General features: G+C 43.4%; 1 protein-coding gene across 5 annotated transcripts in view; it reads right to left on the bottom strand.

Annotated features, from left to right (window-relative positions):
- trv (trivet) overlaps window positions 1–24,604 on the bottom strand; it is a 64,126-nt gene extending 39,522 nt beyond the window's left edge. For 4 of the 5 annotated variants that reach the window (NM_001276104.1, NM_001276103.1, NM_143352.4 and 1 more), the window contains exons 1-2: window positions 3,498–3,648; window positions 913–1,900 (exon numbers count right to left, since the gene is read on the bottom strand). In NM_001276104.1, coding sequence (NP_001263033.1) covers window positions 913–1,402 — 490 coding nt within the window. In that variant the 5' untranslated portion in view covers window positions 1,403–1,900; window positions 3,498–3,648. Of the gene's footprint in view, window positions 1–912; window positions 1,901–3,497; window positions 3,649–7,443; window positions 7,634–19,793; window positions 20,721–24,348 lie in introns of those variants that run through there. The other variant, NM_001170283.3, reaches the window with a different exon arrangement.
- Window positions 24,605–24,892: the final 288 nt, after the last annotated feature.

The following is a 24,892-nucleotide window of genomic DNA, read 5'->3' as shown; positions in this document are numbered from 1 at the left end:
TCTTGTCTTGCACTTTTTCCTCTGACTGTGGATCTACAAAAAAAAAAAAAAAAAAAAAAAAAGCGAAGAAACAAGAGCAGCAGACAGACAAGTGCCACGCCCCATTCTGGTATTTACATTACCACCCACGCCGTCTGTTTGCTTTTGCCACGAGTGTGTTTGCCTTTCGTTTAGTCAGCATGCCAACTATGACAAAATCGAAGAATCAGGGAGTCCAAATCAAAATCGAATCGAATCGAGTCGAGTCGATTGACTGAGCCAATGCCACTGTGGAAATTGTCAATAATTTCAAATTGATTTCTATTTGATTTAGCTGGGCAACAAAGGCAGACAAACACCTTTGCTTCTATAATTGTGATAGTGATACCTATAGGTGATGTGTGTGGGCTGATTTTCTTTATATTTAGAGGCTAAGTGAAAACGTAAACTTTGACAAACACGCGGCCCTCGTTCTGGGGCCAAATAACATTAGACAGCTATTAGAGGCTTGGCCGACTTTTACGACGAAGACCATAAAAAGCATTACTTGAACTGCTCAAGCTGCTCGTAAAACTCGTGAAATTTGTATGGACCTGCGACTCAGACTGGGACTGGGAATGGGAATGGGAATGAGTACGGCCATAGGCGTAGGCAGGCAATAAAAGCCAATCGATAAGTGCCCAAAGTGTTGGAGGTCCTCGTAAACAAATGGGCCGAGCCCACACCTCAATGGGTAACGCTCATCCATCAGGGAATCGTCAAGGGAGCTGCCCAGTTTTGGGGTACGAATTTATTAGCTAGCCCGTCAACATATCGATTATGACAATTACGGACAGGAAGCACTAATATTAATGCTACCATTAGTCCTAGAACATAATGATGGAGAAAAGGGTGGAGATTCCATTTGAAGTATTTGCTGTTTCTTTGGCTTACCCTGCTTGGGCGAGATGCAGAGCACCTGCTGCTGCTGCGGCGACTGCTGCTGCGAGTGGATCTGGTACTGCTGCTGCTGCTGCTGCTGCACCACCACCGCCTGCTGCTGGGCAGCACAGACTGCTGCGGCCACCGCCTGCTGCTGCTGATGGTGGGCTGCTGCGGCTGCAGCGGCGGCTGCTGCGGCGGCCTGCTGCTGCGACTGCTGCTGCTGGTGCGGCGACTGCGACTGGGGATGCTGCTGTTGCTGCTGCTGCTGGGTGGTGACAATGGTCATCTGCTGCGACTGCTGCTTGCCGTTGGGTGCCTGCTGCTGCGACTGCTGCACCTGCTGCTGCTGCTGCGGTGGAGCGGGTGCCTGTTGCTGCTGCTGCTGCTGGAGGTGCGTCTGGTGGATGGCCAGCAGCTTTGTCTCGTAGGGCTTTCCGTGGGCGGCGCTGAGCGTCATCTGGGCGGTGGCTGGCATCATCAGCGTGGGCATGGCCAACATTTTCCGGCTGGCTCAGTGGTGCTGGTACTTTTGCGGTGCGAAATTTGCACGTTCTGCGGTTAAACGCAGCTCGCTTTAATGCTTAATGAAGTGCCTGGCGCCTTGCAGTTGATGATATAAATAAATTGTGTTATAATTTGGCTAGGTTCGGGTTTTTATTCGAATGGCCGCCTTTTTGTGTGAAACCGCAGCGTTGTTGTGATGCTGCCGCTTGTTGTTTGGTCAAACGATTTGATGCATTAAATAATTTCTACAATTTTGCTAATTTGGAAAATGCTGCCTTTTTTGTGGTTTTCCTTGATGTTTGTTCCGCTTTGTGTTATTTTGTGGTTGTTTTAAGTTTTTTTAGTTTTTATAAAAAATTTTCTCTTTGCTTGACCTTCACTTATCACAGACCAATGAATTTTGTTTTCGAAAAGTTCATTTGGTTTTTCAATTATGTTTCCAGGCAGAATCCCCACGCACTCAAGGCAAGCGGATTCCCTTGGTTATATTTTTCTATGGAAATATTAAAGCACACAATTCTTTAGCTTGACGAAATATTTGCAAACGAAAAGTGAAATTATTCTTCAAGCTGTAAATCATAAGTACAAACGAACAAGCAAGGATAATTAACTTCGCCTGGCTGCTAGTGTGATCAAAGTCTTTCGAAGCATAAGAAAAGTAAATAAAACTGACGACTCGCCCTGTTTTTATTGGCAGCGCGCACAACCATTATCATATATCAAGACTAAGCCATTCACACATCATTTGAAAAATTAAATTTAATATTTTACGATTTGTGTGCTCCGGCATACGCATACAAAGCGAAACATGAGCCAACAAAAAATAAAAAGTTATGCGCGTAACGCAATGTCTAAGTGCCAAAAGCAGAAACAGACAGCTCAGCCAGCTCAGTCAGCTCCCAGGCGAAAAAAAAAAAAAATTATAACAATAATAATAAAAGCAGCGGAATACAAGTGCCAAAAAACACGCACAAGGAACGGAGTTGGGCTTTTACGACAGGACCCCGAAAGATGGCATTCCCAGCAGCCCAAACAAAGCGAGTCCTGACACCCTGTACGCCCCAAGTGTTGGCAAGTGTCAGGATCAGACGCTTCCGGTTTTTATATCTCGCGCACGAGGAGGACAGTCAGGCGGAGGGACGGACGGACAGACAAATGCTATGTATAAATATAAATATAAACTTATATTTTTATGTTTATTTAGGGGCCCAGGACACACGGAAGCACTCGCGGCCGCAAGGATAAAACGAAGAAAAAACCAGGACGAGTGCAAGGGCCACACCAAAAATACAAAATACATACGGCACCCAGCATTCCCTTCTTTTTTATTCAGGCGGGCGAGTGTATTTCTGTGTGTGTGCAAATGTGTTTGCCGGAGAATGAGAGTATGAATCACACACAGCTGCAGTGTCCTTTTTATATAGGAACCCAGTCGGCAGGCAGGCAGCATTTATTGGCTGCTCGTTGTCGGTTTATGTGGCCCACAAGCCGAAGTGCCAGACGCCTGTAGTTGTACATAATGTGGATATGGCCAAAAACACAACAGGCACAACAAAATACATGCACGCAAAAAGCGTTCTGGCTGGCTATGTAAATATGGCCAAAATCGATGCTCGCCTGGGTGACAACGGAGGCAAGGAACTCAAAACGGGTTAGGCGTTTTCAAAAATTCACAACTCGAATCGATTTTCTAGAAAAATCGTTTCCAAAGTTTAAAGAACTTTAAAAAGCTATACAAAAAAATTCTGCTTCTAAATCACACTTAACAAATTCCGATTCACACATATTTTTTAAGTTCGAAACACTTGGAACGTTTATGCAACAAAAGTCTTTTGAAAAACCAGAAACACCAAATCATATATCTTTTGGAAACACTAAAACAGCCAGCACAATTAAACTAAAAAACTTGTTACTAAATAAGCATATAATTAATTTATAAGTATTTTCATTAATTTCCAAGCTTTAATATTTATTTCTGCAAATTTATATATATTTTTTTTTAAATTCTTAGTTAGTTTTTCGTTTGTTCGGCTTTCGTTTGTATCACTTCGTCGTTTGCTGGATTTTCCTTTTTTTCGCCTTTTTCTTACTTTTCGGTTTTTATTTTGAATTCTCTTTAGCGAGCAGTTGGCTTTCGGTTTGCTTTTGGTTGGTTGGTTGGTTTGTTTGTGAAATTATAATAACAACTTAACAACAATGTAACGAATATCCTTTCTTAACGAGGACACAATTCAAACTGAAAGCGAAGCGCCTTCGTCCGCCTCACAAATAGTCAACACATCGTACCGCTCCGTTCGTTTACCGTTATTCTGCCGGCGTCGCTGCCGCTCCGAAAATCTTCCATCCTTGCCGAATGTTAGCCATTCGTGCTGGCCAAAAGGAAAAGTTCCGAGCGACGCCGAAGTCCTGCTGGGAAAATCATTCTCCCAGGCATGCGCATGTGGAATGTCGAAAAGGTTGCTGTATTGACTAAAGGTTTTCCGCAATTTTCCTTGTGCTAACTCTTAGGAAAATTTCCCTACATTTCCTGGCTATTATGGCAAACGTGTGTGTTATACGAAACCACTCTGTTAATCTGCCTTATCACATTTCTTAATAAGGTCTAGTTCTAACAGCGGTTTCGAGTGCCGATTACATTAGCGCCTTTTTACTCATTATGCAAAAGCTGCACAGTCGTGAGTGGAGTATTCTTAAACGCTTTACACTAGGCAAACAAACAAAGGCCCAGACGCACACAGGCTCACATGCCATTGTTTATGCGCTCGAGAGCCAATAATCCACTTTCGTTTTGTTATCACTCCCCAGCCACCCAACCACCCAATCGCCCAGTAAGCCACCCACCACCCAACCACCAGCAGCACTCAGCTCGTTGCGGCTGCTTTTGCTTTTGCCCTTGCCCGCCACTACTTAATTTCTACTTGATTTGTCGTTTAAGAAAACTAATTGTCTGCCTTTTGTTGAGCGTGAAAACAATGGAAAACATTTTAGCAACTGTTACTCTTCGCCGAGAGCGTATTAGACGCAGACCTCCAAAGACGTTGGGCCCAAAAGTCTGGGCGGCGTTTTGCGGCCATGTGGAGGGAAAAGTGGCCAAGATGAGACTAAGTCGCAAATGGCTCTGGTTTTTGGCCAGACGAAAGGCAAAGAGACTGGCGCACAAATATTCCTTTCAACCGCCTTCAAGGTCACTTAAGACCATGAATACGGGAGAACTTCTTAAGTTCATAAGGCAAACGGAATAATTCCTCACTTTCCTAGGAAGGTTAAGGGTAACATAAATAATAACGATTTTAGCAGACTACTTTAAAAAATTATTATATTACATTGGTTCGACTTAAGTAAGTTTCCCTGTAGTTTCGAGATGAGCCTCCACAGCGACAATTTTCTTTTCGGTATCTCAAAGCGACCCCTGATCGATTTCCCGCAAAGCGGAAACGGATACGGATACCCAATCTTACAAGGCGGAATAACGAGGCAAACTCTGCGTTGCATATTCATGGGTCAGGCACAAGCACAAACACAAACGAGGACGAAATGACGTCGATGGTGTAACAGATATCGCCTACATTGCATGCAACACCAGTGGAAAAACCTTCATGAAAGAAGGGGTTAAGCTTGGGAAAAGCGAACAAAAAGTAAGAAACTTGTCGCACGCATAACTTAAATTTTATAAATAAATTTTATAAGCAGGGTGTATTGCATGAAACAATAAACAATTAAACAAATAAATAATTTACTATACTATATATAGGCCATCGAATGCTTGATTAGCATAGACCTATTTCAGGAATACTTGCCCATGTCTGACTGCAACCCTAACCGCTGCAATATGCAAATGACCAAGTGCGCCGTGACGACAATGATGGAAAGTTAGCGGCAACAGCAACATGAGCAGGAAAATCAGAAAGTAATACAGCAACAGCGATAGCGATAGCAGCCTGGCGACATATTATCCTGAGACTAAATATGTAAGAACACAAACAGCAACTGCGCGCTCACACACACACACACACACACGCTCTCAGGACTCACGTGAGCGATTAAAATCTGAAGGAAAGCATTGCAGTTTTACCTTTTTTTTATTTTGTACTTTTTCACTTTTTTAGGGCTGCAGCCGAGGGTTGCTGAGGTGCAAATGAGTTCAGTTGGAAGGGTTGCTGGCTGTGCCAGTGGCAGCGGCGTGTAATTGGAGGCGAGTGTCGTGTAAAATGTAAAACTTGCGCCGTAAATAAATCAAAACTTTCTGACTGAACAAACATTCAGGTGAGCGAAAAAATGCAGCAGCAACGACAGCGCCACCGGCAACATCAGCGGCCCAGCAACATTTTCATATTGACAAGTGTGCCGAAGAGGGAAAGCGTGGAAAGTGGAAAATGGGTGGCCGGATGGCGACGGGGTGGATGGCTGGCAAAACTCAAGCAGGGGACAAAAACAAGGCTGCTGCTGCTTCTGCTTCTGCTTCTGCTGCCGGGGTTATTTACACTAAAAATTGGAACAGCTGCAAAGCGAAGCACTTACAGCTGCTGCCGCGGGCTTTTTAGAGGAGGGAAAAATAGGAGAAGACGAAAGCCAGCTGATGTTAATATTCCCTTGAATTTGAGCCCTCTTAATTTGATCGCAATGAAAAAACACTGCATTTGTTTAACCATATTTATACAGTTCTGTTAATTTAACTAGGTTAATTATATGACCCAAATCAGAAGTGCTTAGCATAGTAAGCAATAGTAAAGAAATCACTGAATCCTTTTAGACCAAAATACATCATAATCCTTGAGAGAAAAGAGTTAAATCTAGCACGTTCCAAACCCGTACAACAGTATATATCCCACTATTGATTTATTACACCAAATGCTAAACACCAACTACTCAAGGCGTAACGGAGAAAGTTTCGTTTGATTTATATATTCATTATTCTATCATATTCACGGGCGTGGCGCACAAATGAAATGTAAATGGTGCTATGGCAGCGGATTAATACGGTTGCACAACACACAACGAGCAAATAAAGTGAATTTAAGTTGCAGAAAGTTTCGGCCACAATCCCGGCTCAAGGTGGTCAGAACGGCGTCTTCCGCATTTGTAGAGTCGTCATAAAATGATAAAAATATTAATATAAATAAACAGGCGAGTTTGGAGGAGATTTCGGTACGATTTGCCAGTGCTACCAAGGCTTTTGTTTGCCCAGCAAAGTTTTTGATATTATCTATAGCGAAACATCCCGGAAAGTTGGGGTGAAAAGGGAGCGGACTTCTCATAAGTTGACAATTTTTTGCCGCTCTGACTTGGCTTATCCCCTGGCGGGTTTTTTTTTTTTTTTTGCTGTTCTGCTTGTCTATTTACCACCCTGGGATAAATATACAAAGATATATATTTGGGCTGCAAACTTTTGCCCCATTGTGAAACACACCGGCACCCAGCTGCCTTAGAGTCCGTCCCATAATTGATGGTCAGCGTTTAACTTAATTGTATGTGGGAATCCGAGCTGCCGGTGGCATGGGCATGCTGATTGTGTCAAGATTTCATTTCAATTTGCGCCGCGATAAGGCTGCGAGACATAAAAGTAAATTGAAACGCCTGACAGTGCCTCTGACAACGGAGCACTGAACCACTGAGCCAGTGGACCACTGGACCAAAGGACCAATGGATGGCAGTATAGACGGGATGGCCAGGTGCTGCTGCTCCCGACCATCATTGCCGGACGTCAGAAGCTCGTCACGCACGTGCAGGTGGAGCAGTTTCAAAAATTTTTAATTGAATTTGCCACTGGACAGAGAAAGGTGCTCTTACACTGCGAGAAAATATTTAGATATTGCTGACTTTAAGGTGTAAGCTTATAACTCAAAAACATCTCAGCCTTTTTTCTGGGGAAATAATTGGGACACATTCTCTTCAATACGGTATTTCTTATGATAAGAAATACGAAAAGAATGATTTAAATAGTAAAGTATAGGAAAATCGTACTTATTTTTAAAAATACATATTAATTGTTTTTTTTTTTTATCTATATTAACTTTGCGGCATTGCAACTGTACTCACTGTGCAGCGGCGGCATGTACTCCATTTCCTCGTCAGAGTCCTCCATGTCCTGTCCGCCTCCTTCGGTCCTTGCTGCGTGAGGCGGTGGTAGTGGGAGAGAGTGCGGAGCAGGGGGCGTGGCAAAGGAGTTGGTACGCAACGCCATTTCCATGGCACGCAGCGCGGGCAGGTTCCTGGGCAATTTGCCATTCTGCAATGGAGAGCGAACGATGCGATGGACCATTAAAATTAGACAATAAATAGATAAAGATGAAAATAAAAACACGTGCCAGGTCATTCCAATTTCGAGGTAGAGACAGCAACCTAATTGAGGCATTCAACTTGATTACGACTGGGAGAGCTGAGCTGAGGACAAACGACTAACCTGAGACTAATGCCAAGGCCGACAAATGTCCTCTGAAGTGGCGTGCAAATCATGAAAAAGGATTACACGTACTAAAGCCAGGAATGGAAACAAACTTCACCCCCACCCTAGTCCTGTGGGTTAAGTTTTGTATTTCTCCTTGCGTTCTACGCTCATTTCGGTGACTAAAAAGCAACGATGTGACGACAACAATAACAACCAAGGGGAGCAGCGGCCAGAAATCCAATTTCAGCAAGTAGCACGACATAAATTTGTTTCCTCCACACCAACACAACATGCGAACGCACACACACACACACACAGAGACAAATACACACACACACACACAAGCACACATGGATGGGGTTGTCCTGGCTGCTGGCCATGTCCTGCAAATGAATTCTGTTAATGCAGACATTACTCGAGCATATTAAAAGTCCGAATGTCCATTCCGCACAGAATTTTATAGCAGACGACCGCACCAAAGGACCCCACACCAGCGACAAATAGGCACATTTGTTCCACCCCAAAGCCATCCCAATCCACCCCACTTGGAACCCGGAGAACACGAGGAACCCCAGGAACCCCGGGATCACGACTGCAGCCAATGGGCAATGTAGTTAGCCAGCCAGCCGTACACGCATATTTGTTTACCTTGCCACGACAATTGCGGTAGACAGTTTTCCCCCGAAATCGGGCGGCATTTTCCGGCCGAGCCCCTGCCGGACATTTAGTTTATTTGATGTTGCCAAATGAAAATTGTGACATAAAAGGGACTAAGAACATAATTAACTAGTGTCCAAATGTGCAAATCCAAACGCATAAAAAGTGAGCAAACAACTCGGCCAAAAATGCTGGGCAAAAAAAAAAAGAGGAAAAACCCGAGGAAAAACTAGAGCAAACGTTGCAACCGAATTCAGGGGGCCACCGAATGACACTTAAAGGATTTGCCTGGGCGAACCTTGAATATGCTCGGCGTTATGGGAATGCCGAATTCAGAAGCTGTTGCGAAGGATCCCATAGTCCTGTAGCCGGTTATCCTGGACCCATTCCGACCATCAGAGCGCACATTATTTGCTGTCCCCGGGTCCGTTTTTATCAGCCACGTGTCGGCCACAAAGGGTCATGATTAGTTTGCTTAATAAAGAACTGGGGAAAGCGACGATAAATATGAAAAAAGGACCACGCACTCCAAGAAAAAGAAAACAAAAATACTAAATATTGATTGCAGTTAAGCTATGCAAAATGAAATCTAATTTTCGCTTTAAGAATTAATTTCTCTAAAGCAAAATATATAACTACTTGCTAGCTCCGTATCGTATTAAATTTTGATTTAATATATGGTATAAAATCATACAATTTATTCAGGCAAAGAGGTACAAATTCAATTTCGCTGCTAGACATAAGTTTAACAGGTATTTTTTCCTGTGTAGCAACACTTTCCCACACTGAAAAGTGGGCGTGGCCCTAGCAAATTATTTGCCGCTAAATGGCACCGAAGTTATTTCATATTTATGAATATGCCGCTTTTATTACAATTTACCATTCACTGTGGGGCTTTGTCAGTCGGGGATAATATTTGAAATTAATGATTTCGAGTGGAGTTCGAAACTCGGATGGGTGGACAATTGCCAAAGATGAATGAAGACAAATGATGGGCGAGCATTTATAGCATTAGCATCAACTTGCGATCCCTACGCCGCCTGCAATTTTGTCATGAAACTGGGGATTACGTAGATTTCGTGTCCCAATTTCTTGGGGAGAGCAAATTAAATAACCGTCAAACCGTCAAAGGAAATCTGCAAAACAAAGCGTTTCGCGATTTACCCCAAGAAATTACAAAATTGCCAAGCCCCATCGGGTACATATTTTGTACATTTTTGTTTCTGTTTTCTCGTTGCGTTGTCGCCGCCTTCGTTTCGCCTTATTTGCGCATTTTTGAGTATTTGATTTCATTTCTTTCATTTGCCAGCCAGCGTGTATAGTGCACAGTTTTTAATAAAACAAATTCAGCGGGCGACGGCCTGCGGCGAACATGGCAGGCGAAATTAAATTATTTCGCCTTCCCCACCCTCTCCAAGCATGGAGATGAAAGTAAGAGAAAGTCGCTGGCTGGACGCAAACATTTTATCATTTGTTGTTGCCGCTGACAGGACGACGATGTGTGTGTGTGTGTGTGTGTGTGTGTGCTTGGTGCAGACTGAGTTGACAAGGCGGCCTTCCTGGGCAGCCCAAGGAAACGGAGGCAGATTGTTTGTTAGTTGATGACCAGCAGACATGTTAAATACGCAACGTTTGATTCCAGCGAAACTGCCTGCATGGCAAATGACCTCAAGAGGTCTTAAAACCAAAGGATTTTTTATCGGAAAAACACTTTTTTTTCCTCTATAATATGAAAGCTGTTTCAAAACTCTAGAAAGCATATGAATTAGTCGTGAACAAATAAAGCAATAAATTAATTTAATTGTTCTTTGTAAGTAAGTACGACAAACAACACTTTTCCTTCTTGCGTGTCTCGTCCTTCAAGTGGCACCTGCGTACATGCGTATGTGTGCCACACTTCCGCTTCCTGGCGCACTTCTTCGGCCTAATGGACGTTGATTGATGTCGCGTCCAGCGGCAGGTGAAAGTATATGCTGTAATGCATATTTATGAGGCTAGCAGCTGGCTCTCCTGAGACCGCAACAGCATGAAACGGATCGGATCGGATTGGATTGGATTGGATCGAGCGGGTCGGGTCGGGTCGGATTGCATAATTAGCAGCGCGCTGAGGTATGCAATGCAATTTATAGGAGCCCAGTTGCGGGGGCAATCGGCGATCTAATGCCATGCAATTTTCTGCAGTCGCCGCTGCAGTTTCTGTTGCTTTCCTGCTTTGACAGTGCCCGTTTGCCATTTCGGTATGCAGAACGGGCCAGCAGGCAAACCGGGCCATAAATTAGACCCCACATCACTCAGGCTGCGGCATTGGGAAGAGATGGAGATGCGGATGGGGATGCGGATGAGAATGAGGATGGATACGAAACTGCAGCTGGAGCCAACACACAAAAGCATGCCAAAGGCATCAATCGGCAAGAGTGCAGTGCCGTAGATACTCGCAGCATGCAGTTCCGTACATCCAGTACAGAGAAAAAATGTGAGCAAAGCTGGCGAGCAAACTAGTTTCTACTATATAAAGAATCGCAACCCCTATCAGTATCAGCATGGACCATTTTGAAGTCACACGAAATTCATATTAAGTATTATAAAATGTATAACCCAGACGCAAAATAGTTACAGTGTACTGACAGCTGTTTCCGGAAGGACACGCAACAATGCATATTGCGACCACACGTCGTATGAGCAATGCCAAATGTGCCGATGCACGGGAGGGAACCCAGATCCAAGGCCGGATTGGGGTATATAGCCCAAGACTCCGTTCAGACGCACGGGCCATGCTATCGCTCATAATTTCCAGTTCGCATATGCCAGCCTACGGCAGTCTGAGCCAACAAACAAAGATAGAGGAGTGCCTGCTTTTTGGAAGGACAGCGTCTCGGCTCCACTTTGCATATCCTGGCAGGGCTGTGCTACTTAAATGGGAGACAGCCCACCGCTGTTTTATACGATCATAAAACTTTCAAATGCCATTTCTTATAGCCATCTGAAAGTATTTATTAGCTGTACACTCAAGCGAATCTTCATCTTGACTTTAAGTTTGTTATTTTAGTAAGTATAACTTGTATTTAAGAAAATATTTGTATCAAAATATGGAAATAATAGTGCAAATATGGAATGCCATACCTCATTAGGCTCGTAATTACATGCCCAATCGATATTCATTAAAACTTTAATTTTTTAAAATTTTTAGATTTTATAAAAACTTCAAATTTGATTGAAAAATTAATTTAACAAAATGTGCCAAAAAAGATGGGGACAGTTAAAATTCAAAAAATGAAAATCTGACCGAAAATATTTTTGGTCAAAATCGGCCAACGAGTTATGCAAATCGTTGGAATTGTTCATTAGCTGTGAAAAACAGTTCCAGTTCCCAGCAGAATATGACAAAGAAAGCACTGTTGTGGGTAATTCTTATTTAACTTGTAAGTTCTGCAGTATAATCATACTTTTCTCAATGGAAAGTAATGAAACGACTTATTAATGTAAGCAAAGTCCTTCGAACATCCTTCACATTTGGTAGTGCTATCAAAAAGTTTATTGCTTGCGAAATTCGATAAGTCACGGAATATCCTTTTCTGAGTGCAGGACTTAACTCCTGCCGGCTGCCGAACGGGCTCATTTATCTTCTTATCAGTTGCCAGGCCCGAAAGTGCATTGTGCAACTGCTGGACGCTTGGCCGGCACAGTTGTAAATGTTGTGTATTTGCCGTTTGAGTGGCCACCGGGGATGCATCCGATCCATGCACCTGGCTATCGAGTGCCGGAGTCTCAGCCCAGGGAGCGGGAATAAATCAAACTGCTGGCCGACCACTTAAGCGGGCCCATTGCAGTGGGCCAATTATCACAGAAAGTTGTCCATGCCGCTGGCTTGTCGGACATTAATTTTCAGCCACAAATATTTGCACACTGCTTCCCAGCTGGGAGTTTCGAAGTTGGGGACTCCGTAGTGCGGACGACGTGCTGGCATTGTGAACGGGGCCAAAACGGCTTAAGCGACGACAGCAACTACAACGGCGACTGCCATTTAATCGAAGCCAACTAATTGCCCCGTAATTGACAGTTTGACTGTTTGGTAATTTGTTTTTGCATGTTGCGCTGTCAAAAAGTTTTCCTTTTTTCCGCTTCCCGCCACGATCGCGTTTTCCAACTCATCGAACGCCAAAAAGCGAGGGACTTTGGTCTGCTCCAAAACGGCAGCTATACGAGGCAAACTGGCATAATGCCAAAAGTTTGATACAACAATTGTATTGGCCACATTTCGACTTACAATGTGTTTCCTTATTACGTGGGCTATTAATGAAGATTGAATTTTTAATGGGCATTACTCAATTAATACTCAATATAAAACCTTTATAATTAAATATTTTATTATTTAAGCTTTTTATTTCATGAACATCTCTTTTAAATTTAGTACTAAATATATTTCCTAGTTTATTATCTTGTTATTTTTGTAAATAATTGCTGTACCATAAAAAATACTTTAATTCTTAAACCAAGTGAAATCAGATGCCATAGACTAGACCTCACTCCATATGCACTTCGGTACCGAATCCAAATATTCAGCGCCTAATTTATGTAAAAGGCAAATAAATCAATTAATGTCAAGCAACCTGTGAGAGCCAGGCCGAAAAAGATATGCAGACTTGGCATCGCTTTTGGGGCTGGAGGCCAATGGCCATTCTCCCCCTATTGGCATAATAATAATTAGAGACCGACTGACATTTTGAGGCTGAAGCAAATATAATTAATTACGCACCGCAGAGAACAAGCCGGCACAATACAAATTTATAGAGGCAGTCGGAACGGAAAGCCCAGTCAGCAAAATGGGGCAAGGGGCTGTGAAGTCTATCAAAGGCTCGTGCCACGGGCCAATTCAATAGATGGCCAAAGAAAACTTTGCCACTTGGGCTGGTATTTTGAAATGTTTTGCTGCAAACACACACACAGTCCACACACAAATAATGAGTTAGATGAGGGGATCGAATGCCGGGAAGTGGCCACAACAACAAATAGCACCAGCAACAACTCCAATCAATTATACGGCCAATTAAATGCCGAAAAGCAAAGGAAATGCGAGGAAACACATAATGGACTGGAATCCAGGACAGTCTGCAAACTGAGGCCCAAACAGCAGACAGCAGGCTCGTGGCTGCAATTTATTTTACGTTCTACTTGGGCATTTTTATTTGTTATTGAAAATAAAGATGCCCGAACACGTTGCAAAAGACAAACAAAACAAGGCCATCATCCACATTCCTGGACTGCCAACAAGGATACTTCGAGGGAAAAACGCAGGGTATGAGCCAACAGACAGACAGCCGTTTTGTCAAAGTCACCACATACACTAATTTAATGAAGAAATACCACCTGGGAGTGGTCGACGTGTTCAGTCGAACATCTTCGGAGCCCTGTTATTCTTAGTTACGGCCACCAACGACATGCAAATTAATTGACCAACAAAATGCATAGAGATGAAACAAACAACTCACATGTACAGTCATTTGACGAAATTTAAGGTCCCTGCCTGTGTCTGCATTCTAATTTACCTACGCCATTTTATTCAACTCATTTCAACTCAATTTCCCGGCAAATATTTGCCATTAAATAAATTTTATTCTAAGCTTGGAGAGAATTTCGGAAAGTATTTTACAAACAAATATCGATAGTTGCTTCACTTTCGGTGCACTAGAAACAAAAATATATGCTGACAATATTCATAATATCACATAGAATACAGGTAATATTCCAACAATTAATCACTTCTCAAAATCAAAACAAATATTAGTTTTACTGTTTTGCAATAAAATACTCGTTCATAATTTGTTGAATTTAAGTGACCTAAAATTGCTGTTTTCCCCAAGGACAAATAAAGTGCGATTGAGATTAGTCAATCCTGATTAAGGATGTCGTTTCTATCGGTGGAAGGACATGCCAGCCTATTCATTACTGCAGGCAAATTTGCGACAACAACTTCGACGCGTCGGTCATTATTGTCTCTGTCGAGCAATGAAACTAAATTACAACTTCGGACGAGTACTGGCAAAACTTTAATTTCAACAATGCCGGGGTATTTCAATTATTATCACATGTGAGTCGGCCAGTGGAATCGCTGTGGTCATTGACTATGTAGCATATGAATCAACGCCTTTGGTGCAAATTGTTTACTTAACCAAAATGATTGATTCAATAATCTGTGAATACATTTCAGTGATTTTATCACTTGCAATGCGAGTTATGTCTCATGCCGAAAATTCTCCGGGTATCAACTCATTTGTCCAACAGAAATGGAAACACATACATAGGTGGGATTGGAAATATCGGCTACGACTAGTTGATGAGAAATTCCTACAAAGTTTGCGAGGTGCCTGCCTGAATGCCTCTAATTTGACAGCCGCGGCGGTTTGGCTTGGCTTGGCATTGGTTTTTCCGCTTACGTGATGTCTATTCGTTTTTTGTTTTTTTTTTTTTTTTTTTTGTTTTTAGCCACGCCCCCTTGGACCTAAGCCCGCCTTCGTCCCTGCACGAGCGACTTCTTGGCTCACATTCGGTAAAACATTTTCTTTGTGTCAGTTGAGGTTGCATTTTATTGTGTTACAGCGAGTTTGGACTTAGCACTGCGCCACTCCCTTGTTTCAAATGCAGTTTCTGTGGGATTTGGCCTGACAGCCAGTTGGAAATTGCAACTGTCAATTGCATTTAATTCGCCCTGTTCCTGGCGGCTTGACCTTAGCGAGCCACACAACAGCAAAACAAAAAAGTGGTAAAAGAAGCAAAAAACTGAATTTACACTAAATTAAATTAGGACTGGCCAGGGTTTAAGAGACGGCGCTTGAGCGCGCCTCAACTGTAGCAGCCAGTATCAAGTATACGCCGGATGGGCTGCCATTGAAAGTGAAGCCGCTGACGGCGTTTACACTTTCAAAGGATGCGTACCATGTCGAGTGTCGTGCAAAATAAACCGTTTGGCAACGAAAAAAGCTTTTGCACGGCTGCTTTTGAAATTTGGCGCCCTCGCACACACAGCAAGAAACAAAGAAGCACTTGATGGGCACACACACACACACACACACACATAGGGATACACGGACACACGCACCGATACACAAGCATTGTGGTAAAAGCTTTCAAGTGGCAGCAGCAACAACAAGAATGGAGATGCTGCTCCTGACGCCCGCGTCCTTTTTATCAGCTTCGCGAGGATTAACCCATTTTTATTTTTTAGCCAGAGCCATTCAGCTTTTTTTGATTTTTCAGGCTTTTTTGAATTTTTGTATTCGTTTCTAACAGAATTTTTTAGCTTTGATTAATTATTCTATCTTTGTGGCTGAAGTGATTTGTATACATCCTTGTAATTTACTGTGCTTTTTTGGGAAACATCAAAGTAAATCTCAAATAATAAGTATGCATGATCCTATTCGCTTTATAGATTTCATTCAGAACTGTAGTACTGGTTTTATCCATGATGTTTATATACAGTTCCGTAAGACGAAACTTCCCAGCTCATAATGGGTTAATCGCCTTCTGGCAAGCCAGTGCGCGACATACTCGCACACACAGGCGCGCACAAGAGAAAGGACGAAGGACGCGGCGGCGGACACTCACACAATCAAATGCGGTGAGATTCGGGCCACTCAACAGCAGTGGCTGGCACTTTGGGGCGCCATCTCGCGGCCAGTCAGCCAGCAGATTGAATTAACAGAGGACCCAAGATTCTCATGGTGAGATCGGCATAGAGTTCCCATTCCGGGGGCGGATGCCACATCCTCTGGAGAGCAATGGAGCACATTTACAGGCTCTGTGAAAGGCGAGAAAGTCACCACATTCTGTTAATGCCGCAACTTGGATGTTTGGCATCGAGTGGAAACTACAACTGGCCTTAAGGCCAAGTTCTGATTCGGATATGCGCTTTTGGGTGCGTTTTTTGCGGGTTTCCGCTGGGTCCTTTCTTTTCGTCCTGTCTAGCGCTTGTCCAATTTGCCCGTTTGACTGTTTGGCTGTCATCTGTTTCCTTCGACTTTCATTCGCCGTTTGTCACTCGTTGGCCACAAGGCAATCCTTTGATATCGCATCCTTTGGCGCAGCTATCAAATTTCTTATACTTAAGCAACAAGAAGGACACTGCCGACTTTCCTCCGCTAGACGTCTTCCTCTGCTTTCATTTCGTTTTGTTTCAGTTTCATTTTGCCACTGCTGAAAGCGAAATAATGACAGCCTCGTTGGTTCGTATCTTCAACTTTTTCCTTGGATTTCTTCCAATAAAGTGAACGCATTCTGGCACTCCTCGAAATATGTTCCTCACTTTGTGTGTCTGCTTTTTGCTGGCCCGTTAACGCGGCATATGAAATATGGATTCACTTACGCATCACTCGCGACCCTTCGAGGCCATTAAGTCACCATTGCTCCTGCTCTTGTCGGCTAAAGGATTCCCATTTCGGAGTGCCCCACTACTTTGTATCCTTTTTTTAGCACTACTGCACTCTTTTAAGGGAATATCCAAGTGGATGAAGCTGTGACTCTTTCTCAATTAACATTTCTTTGGCACTAGCTTCTTAAAGTGCCGTCAAACTGGTATACAATGGATTAAAGCGTTATGTACATTTGCCTATCTGTCCCTAACTATTTTCCTTGCTTATTTACTAGAGTTGTAAAAGGAAAAGCCGTCACAGCCTAATATTCGGAGCATAATTGTGGGCTTACCCAAATCCTCTTAGTAAATTGTGCACAAGTCCGCCAGAATAAAAACTCTCTGCTTCATTACCGTTCATTCATTTAGCATTAATTGTTTTTTGGGCTGTATTTCTATTTATGATATAAGTACTTAGTAACACTTCCCCCGAAACATCGTTCCCATGGAGCGGAATTAAGTAAGAAATTTCAGCCCAAATAAACAACATGGAATAGCTCACAGCATAGCAAATCATAACCAAAAACAACAAGAAAAAAAAAATAGGAAAATAAAAACAAGTAAAACCCAACAACCAAATCCGCTTTGAAATACTCAGCAAGTGCATATGGAATATGAGTAGAACAATTATTAGATGGAAACCAACTGTTTTTCCAACACAATGCCGGGGGCGGGGTCAAGTGGGCGTCCAAAGACAACCAGACGATTCCCAGGATTCAAGTGATTCCGAATGCACCACAGATCCGAGAAAACTTTCTAATGCAGGGGCCCAGGAACCAAAATCATTGTGGATGAAGTGCAAAAAAAAAAACATAATTATACGATATAATCTTATAATCTTATTAATGTTTTAGAGGTTTCAGGTAATAAAATGTAGATTTCAATGTTAACACAAGTTAAGTGTCTATGTGGTTAGAATAAACATTTTTTTGAAAACGGGTAGAAATTTTTTCAAGTGCCCATTTATGCTCTTCCATACAGACTCACATGTACTATATGCACCCATACATCGTTGGGTGAGAGTACATTATAACTGTGGGCTAGTGCAAACATTAAAGGCAGCACATAAAATGCTTTCTTTGTGCATGATAGCGCGCCCAGTTTTCCAGAAGCAGGGGAAGGAAATGCAAAAACAAACGAAAGCGAATGCCGGCGGATGGAAGGCGGGAGAAAAGCTGAGAAAAGTGAGGAAAAGGTATTGTTAAGTTGCAGAAAGACCACAACAAACCGACGGACACACACACACATGGCTATAGAAAAGCACTCTCATATGACCGTTTTCTGGATGTATTAGATATGGACAAACGGACAGACAGACGGACTGTCGAAAAAAAATGGCATTTCATAAAAGATTTAGCATTCAAATGTGCAGATACAGTCCAGAGTCCTCTGTGTACGAGTGTACTCCTTCTAAATAAAACTACTTAAGCACATGTGAATGAACAGCATTAAGGATGCAGGACTATGATGTGCATTTTTCTCATGTTTAATTTGCCTGTAAAATAAATTTTACTCGAAGAAGGTTTGCAAATAAGATGCTACAGAGTTGTCATCAAAAATGTGAATAGAGCATACTGCTCTCAGCGAACTTATGGATTTTTCTAAGAAATTCTACCGCGACTCCTATCATAAGGACATGGCCAGGTGACCACCACCGAACCTTTGACGCTGCGATTTCCCTTTTATTCTGCTGCAGATTCTTAATCAGGACCAAGTTATCCGCTATGCAGGAGCATCAACAGCAAGGCTATCAAATAAACGAATCGTCGGACACGGCCAAGAATTGGCAAGGAAGGAGCTGTGGAGCTGAGCAGCTCAGCAACTCAGGAGCCGAACGGACAGCAGACACTATCTGCTTGTCCTTGCAGGTGGCCCCTCCTGAAATCCGAAATCAGAAATCTGCCGGCAAGAACGTAATTTAAACAGCACGTTTTGCATGTCGCTGGCCAGGACTCAACCCGCCGTAAAGGGCCGAAGCCCAATCCTCAAGTCCAGCTCAGCTTTTAGCCCACCACTGCACACTAAAAAAGAAAAGAACTTAAACAGGTTTAAAAATCTCATGAAATACTCCTTGAACGATAGGTTTATATATACATATTATATAATTTGATTATTAACTATTATAAAATTCAAAGCTGCAATGATCGTAGCAACTCTGAACTTTCCCAGTGTATTTATCTGCTGCCTGTTTCTCTTGTTGTCCTGCGCTTCTTTACTCATATTAAATGCAAAAGTCATTGAGCGCAGGACAACACTGTGGCAGGGGGAACTTAAAGGAGGGGAAAGGTGGCGTGGATGTGGCAGAGGTAGCGGACCTGGTAACAAAAACAACTAGTTTATTTCCGCATCCTTGGACATGAGTTTGCTGTAAAATTTCGTGTTGATGATCTTACTAGGTTATGCATTAGTTTTTCGTGTTCGCCGTAAGCCCGCCTTAACCCCCCATATACCTTTCCATATCTGCGCTTTCACTTCCGCTCGTTCCGATTTGCATTTGGAGCACCCCTCCCCCCTCCTGAAGCTTTGATTTTTTGTGTCCTGTCGCTGCGCTAAATCTCACCAACAACATGCATGCAGATTCCAAAGGGTAGAGGAAGAAAAAGAGCTCCTCCGATGTTGCTTGTCTTTTATGTTTATGTAAATTGAAGTTTGGCAGCAGCAGCAGTACACCCATAAATATTAAGTATACGTGGCATTGTCCCTGCCTCTGCTGTGCTTCGCAAATTGCAACATTTTAGTAGCCCAGGAGGATTTGCATCCATTGACTAAGTGCCGCTGATGTACTACAAATATTCTAGATTTACAGCTAGCCACTTGGATAAATGTCCGACACCTCACAGGTATTTTGGCGAGACTTTAATTCGATTTTTGGTTTAACAATTTAACGAAGAAATTAAATTTCAAAGTTCTTATATTTTTCAGATAGTTTAAATTTGTACTTACCCGCTGGTAAGCACTGACCGCCGCTGCAGCCGCGGATTTGAGGCTTTGAACGCGGTAGGTACCCGGCAGGGGGGGAGTGGCAGGAGTCCTGCTGGGAAGTGGGCACCCAAAGCTTTGTGGAGGCATCATCGGTGATGGTGGTAGTGGTGGTGGTTGCATCATCGCCTGGAAGTGGGTGAGCATAGGCGGCGGCTGTGGCGGCGGTGGTACGCTCTTGGCGTGCAACAATGGTTTGCAATCCTCCGACGGCGTCAGAGGATGTTGCATATGCAAATCATGCTGTTGCTGTTGTGGATGTTGCTGTTGCATGGGCAACATCACGGGTACAAAGATCATCGACTGAGCAGGTATGTTATTATAAATAGCAGGTGCCTTGTTGCTGCCGCCAGTGCTGTTGCAATGTTGCATGTTGCAATGAGAACGACAATATTGCATACTCAACAGCGGCGGCTCTGTTCCAATATTGCTCACATAGGTGCTCGTAGTTGCAGGTGCTGGCATCAGACAATTGCCGTATGAACAGTTGGATGTAGTAGTGGTTGTCTGCTGCAAGGTGGAAGTGCAACTGCCTTGTTGATGATCCTGCTTCTGCTGTTGATTTTGGTAGAGCGGCGGTGGAGGCTGTTGGTGCTGCAGTCGCGGAACAGGCAAGTGCTCGTAGCCCTGCTGGTAGCCACTGCAGTCCTGGCAGCAACCTGCAGTTCTGGTGCTGCAGCAACCGTTCCCGGAGGCGGGCATCGCATAGGGCTGACTGGTTGCACGGGCACCGGAGGAGTAACTCAGCAGCTTGGGCGCCTTGCCCGGCGGCTGCCAATGGAGCGAGCAGGGCAGGATACCCACGATTCCCAGTCCCGAGGCGGGACTGGTCGATACTCCGGTCGACAGGTTCGCTATTTTGGCCGCGACAGCAAGGTCAGCTTTATTTAACTGCAAATAAAATACCAAAATCAGAAAAATGTATACTCATTAATGACTACAGTTGGAAGACGTCATTTGGTAAGATATTTTAACTATAAATCAAATGGGAAACTTATAAACAATTAAATTATCAATCAGCCATTTAGTGGGCAACAGCCAGCCAAGTTCAGAAGAGGGCTTAAAATACCAAATCATTTATTTTTAATGAGTCAAGCAATTTTCAGGGCTTCTTGTTATCATTCCTTTGGCCTCGGCATCTGCTTACTTTGGCTTTCCATAATTTATGAGTTATTTTCGGCACGCTTGATTAAAATGTACGCCTTATTAAAACATCTTTGAGAAAACAAGGTAAGGAGGCGCTGGCTTTTCAAAAAGTATCTTCCCGTGGGTGGGGTTTTGGCGCCTCGTTTGCCGATTCGCCCTCCATGGGCTGGCATCCGTCGTAGGCTTTCAGAAATCACTCAAAGTTTGTCAAGAACGAGAAAACCAATTTTTCAGCTGAGTGCATTTTAATTTCGTATACGCCCCGTGTTCGCCTGTTGAGTCCAGCAGAGAAGCAGCCCAACAGCCCAGAGACCAAAAACAGAAGACCGAATGCCTAACCCGAACTGCGTGTGCGATGGAAAGTTTGCTTTTCATTGCAATACGCTTGAAATGGCAACTTGGACAAACAGGACGGGCAGGGGTAACAATAACACGGGAAAAACCGAAAAACTCGAAGGCAAATGCAAGAAAAATTGGCTGGGCCTGTGCCCTTTTTCCTTCTGGCCAGCTCTCATTCCGTTCCCTTTTCCTGGCCAATTTGCATGCCTCTGTCCATAGAGCATTGTTGACTCCGTTGGCTTCGCTTCTTGGAATGTTCCAAAACGCATTTTGGCCAGCAACGAGTCCTTGCCACAGACCAAACAATGGAATATTAGATGTGACAAAACAGGTGCACGTGTCCAGCCATAGTAGCAACTGCCTGTAGCCAAATTTCTGAGCTGGAAGCTTTGCATTCGCCTCAGCCAGTTGGCAATGGCCATGGTTAATTGTCAAACTGCATGCTGGAGGCCATAAATCCCCATTTTACAACATACGTACAGTATCAATCAGAAGTCGATGGGGGTACTTGACAGAGGACTTCTAAAATTGCAGGTCTGAAATGAATACGGGGGTTAATCCTGAGTCCTGGCAATCGGTCAACGATGTGAACAGTTAGTATTGATCTAGGAAGAAGTTCAATTTCGTAAACCATAGGACATAGTGAGTAAAAAATATGCATTTATGCATTTACATTTATTGAAAATAAACAATCAACATAATGGCTATAGCTCGGTTGTTGTTGTTTAGAAACAACAAACAGACTCCGAATCGAACCAGATTATGTCCCGAAATCCGCTCTTGAAACTGACAGGTTTTAACTTTCCATGTTGCGTAGAACGGAAACAAATATCTTAAAAACAAATTTCCATAATTCCATAAATACTTGGCCCGCATAATGAAAAATATTTGCACAACTCAAGATCAAAAGTTTGGTGGCAGAGCCGGAATAGTTTAGTTTCAGGGTTTAGACAAGCAAGACAGCAACTTTCTGATTTTTCTTGCCGGCGATTAAGTTGCTAGCATATGGAAAGTTTGCTTTTTGGCCAACAATTTCCAGCTGTAATCGTGTTCAATTTGTGTGCACAATATCTGGGAAGAAACGCGTGCATATGCAACTATTGTGGCTCTCGCAGCTTAATTACAAAAACCGAAAGGGGTTTAGTCCGAGCACATAATCACTGGCAAGGACACAGACCGACCGCCGAGGTCCTTTGAAAGTATGTTTTGTGGCCCTGTGCTGTCCGTGAGATGTACAAAGCTGGAAGTACAAAGAAACTTACAAAAAGAATTTGGTAGCATCAAAGCAAAAATTTTTAATGAATTTCTTGCCGGCCAACAGAGCCGTAAGCCTGCAAAACGCACCATACGCAAATGCAAAAGGCGCAAAAAGGACGTGGAACCCCAGTCCAAAGCCCCCAGCCCCGTATGTATCCCCTCGTTTCCTGGGAACGGGAATGCAGGGTCAAAGGTCCGGCCAGGACCGGCACCACTTCATCTTCCCTTTTGGCCGCTGGCCCCGGCAATCGTGTTGCTCGTCGGTGGCCTTAATTAAATTTAAATATTTTATCACCGAAAAATTGCCAGGCGGCAGCAACTGCGCAACAACAACGGCAACGGCGGCAGGAGCAGCAGGACATGAAAAGGGTGCAAATGTGTGAGTGGGTGGGTGGGTGTGTGTGCGCCTGAGTGCAGACAGCCGAAAAATACTGATGTGGGTGTATTTTTCATTATTTGCCCAGCGCTGCAATTTTTTTTTGTTTTGCGCCCCACATGCTCGCCCTTGCCATCGCCGCACTTCATATTCAATTGTGTTGAATAATTGCCATACGGTTTTTTGACCAACGGTTTTTGACACTTTCCTAAAAGGACACACGCGCCCTCAAGTGCTCCGCCCACAAACACACATTCACACACACGCACACACACACAAACTCAAGAGCCGCCCTCATGCCACATTTGAAGTTCGTTTTCCCTTTTTCTTCCCAGCGACCGAAAAGTGAGCAAAACACTCGACCAACAGGGGGGGAAAACTCAGAGGACCTCTGGACACACACACACAAACAGACCAACAACAGGCAGCAGAACAGCAACAACAATTATAAAAGGAACTGGGTACAAAAACAAAACATGCCAAAAGCGTTTTTTGAAATATCTTTGTAAATATTTAAAATGTTCTGTACATGCGGGTGCTTCAATCAAACCGAATCGCCAATGGCAGGGGACGCGAAGAAATGGCCAGGATGGGGGTCCTGGAAAAGGTCCTGGGACAGGGACCAAGGCTATTGTGCGCCGGGCACAGGCCGGGACAAGTTTTAAATAGTTTTTGTTGGCAAATGTCAAAATGCAATTTGATATTCATAAATTAATGAAGCGCCATTGCAACAAAAAACCTCTCCTGGATTATAAAGTTTTTACATAAATTATGTGGTTGGGCTTTTGAGGGAAGGGTTGTGATTTAAATCTGGCATTTAAATGTGTAATCCTCGGCTGATTATAAATGCATTAGAACGGAACGGAAAATTGGAAATTCTTTCCAAATTCCATTGAGCTACCATTTGAATTTTGAAATATTGTAGTAAGGGTTACGTTAAAGTAATTAAAATACACTTCAGTGAAGAGGGCTTGTTAGAATAATTCCTTTTTAATACATTTCAGTTCGAAATTTCTGGAAAATTACCAAGTATTCCCTTAATTAAAAAAATTAACAAAAAATTTAATGTAAATTTTTAGTTGATTTATATAAGTAATAGCACGACGACAGAAGTTTTCTATATATTTGTTCAATGCATTGAAGGAATTAAAAAAAGTTTATTTCTGGATTCTCGTGAAAAAGATCTCAAAAAGGAGTGTAGCATCTCAGAATCCCACAAGATATTTATCTGACTTAAGGATCTGTTTTCTTGTACACATGCGCACCCTTTGAACCGCTGTTGTCATTTGCGGCTACTAAAAAAAAATGTAAACAAGGTCAGAACACGTAGCACAATAAAGAGAGCGACTGCCTTCTACTCACACTCTCCCTCTCTTCCGCCAAAATGCAGTGCTCACTTACACTAGTGCAGGTCCTGGCAGGACACCGCCCGAATGGCCCACTTTTCGATGGCTTGTATCGAATTTTTATACTTCGGCACAACAAAACTCGCGACTCGGAGAGGCAGGAACACAAATCAGGATGAGTATGGGAAAAACGAGTAAGCGGACGCGCACGTGGTAGCCGTGAAAACCGGGAAGTCAGGAAGGATATCCTTTCCAAGACATTAACGATTAGTTCTGAGCGAAAAGCAGCGCCTCGTGTCGACGAATTGACACTGAAGAGCCCAGTCGCCAAAGTCGGCGTCCAGCAGTTTCAGTAGCTTTTGAAGTGGCAGCGCTGCACCACCACCGAAAAAAAGAAGAAGAAGGCGACCCATCACACACACACACACACACACACGTGTGCCACCAATACAGGGTACGTAAGGCGAGCCAACCCAAGCAGCGGAATAAAGGCGAACGGCTCTTCTCTGTGGTTGACATTATCGCATGCAACTAAATCACACGCACACACACACACAGCTGCAGGTGCACCCACCCCTCGTCCTTTTTGCACCGCCCTT

The sequence above is a fragment of the Drosophila melanogaster genome, chromosome 3R, assembly GCF_000001215.4.
Source record: "Drosophila melanogaster chromosome 3R".
Lineage (NCBI taxonomy): Eukaryota > Metazoa > Arthropoda > Insecta > Diptera > Drosophilidae > Drosophila > Drosophila melanogaster.
This window is presented reverse-complemented; position numbering and strand designations above follow the sequence as displayed.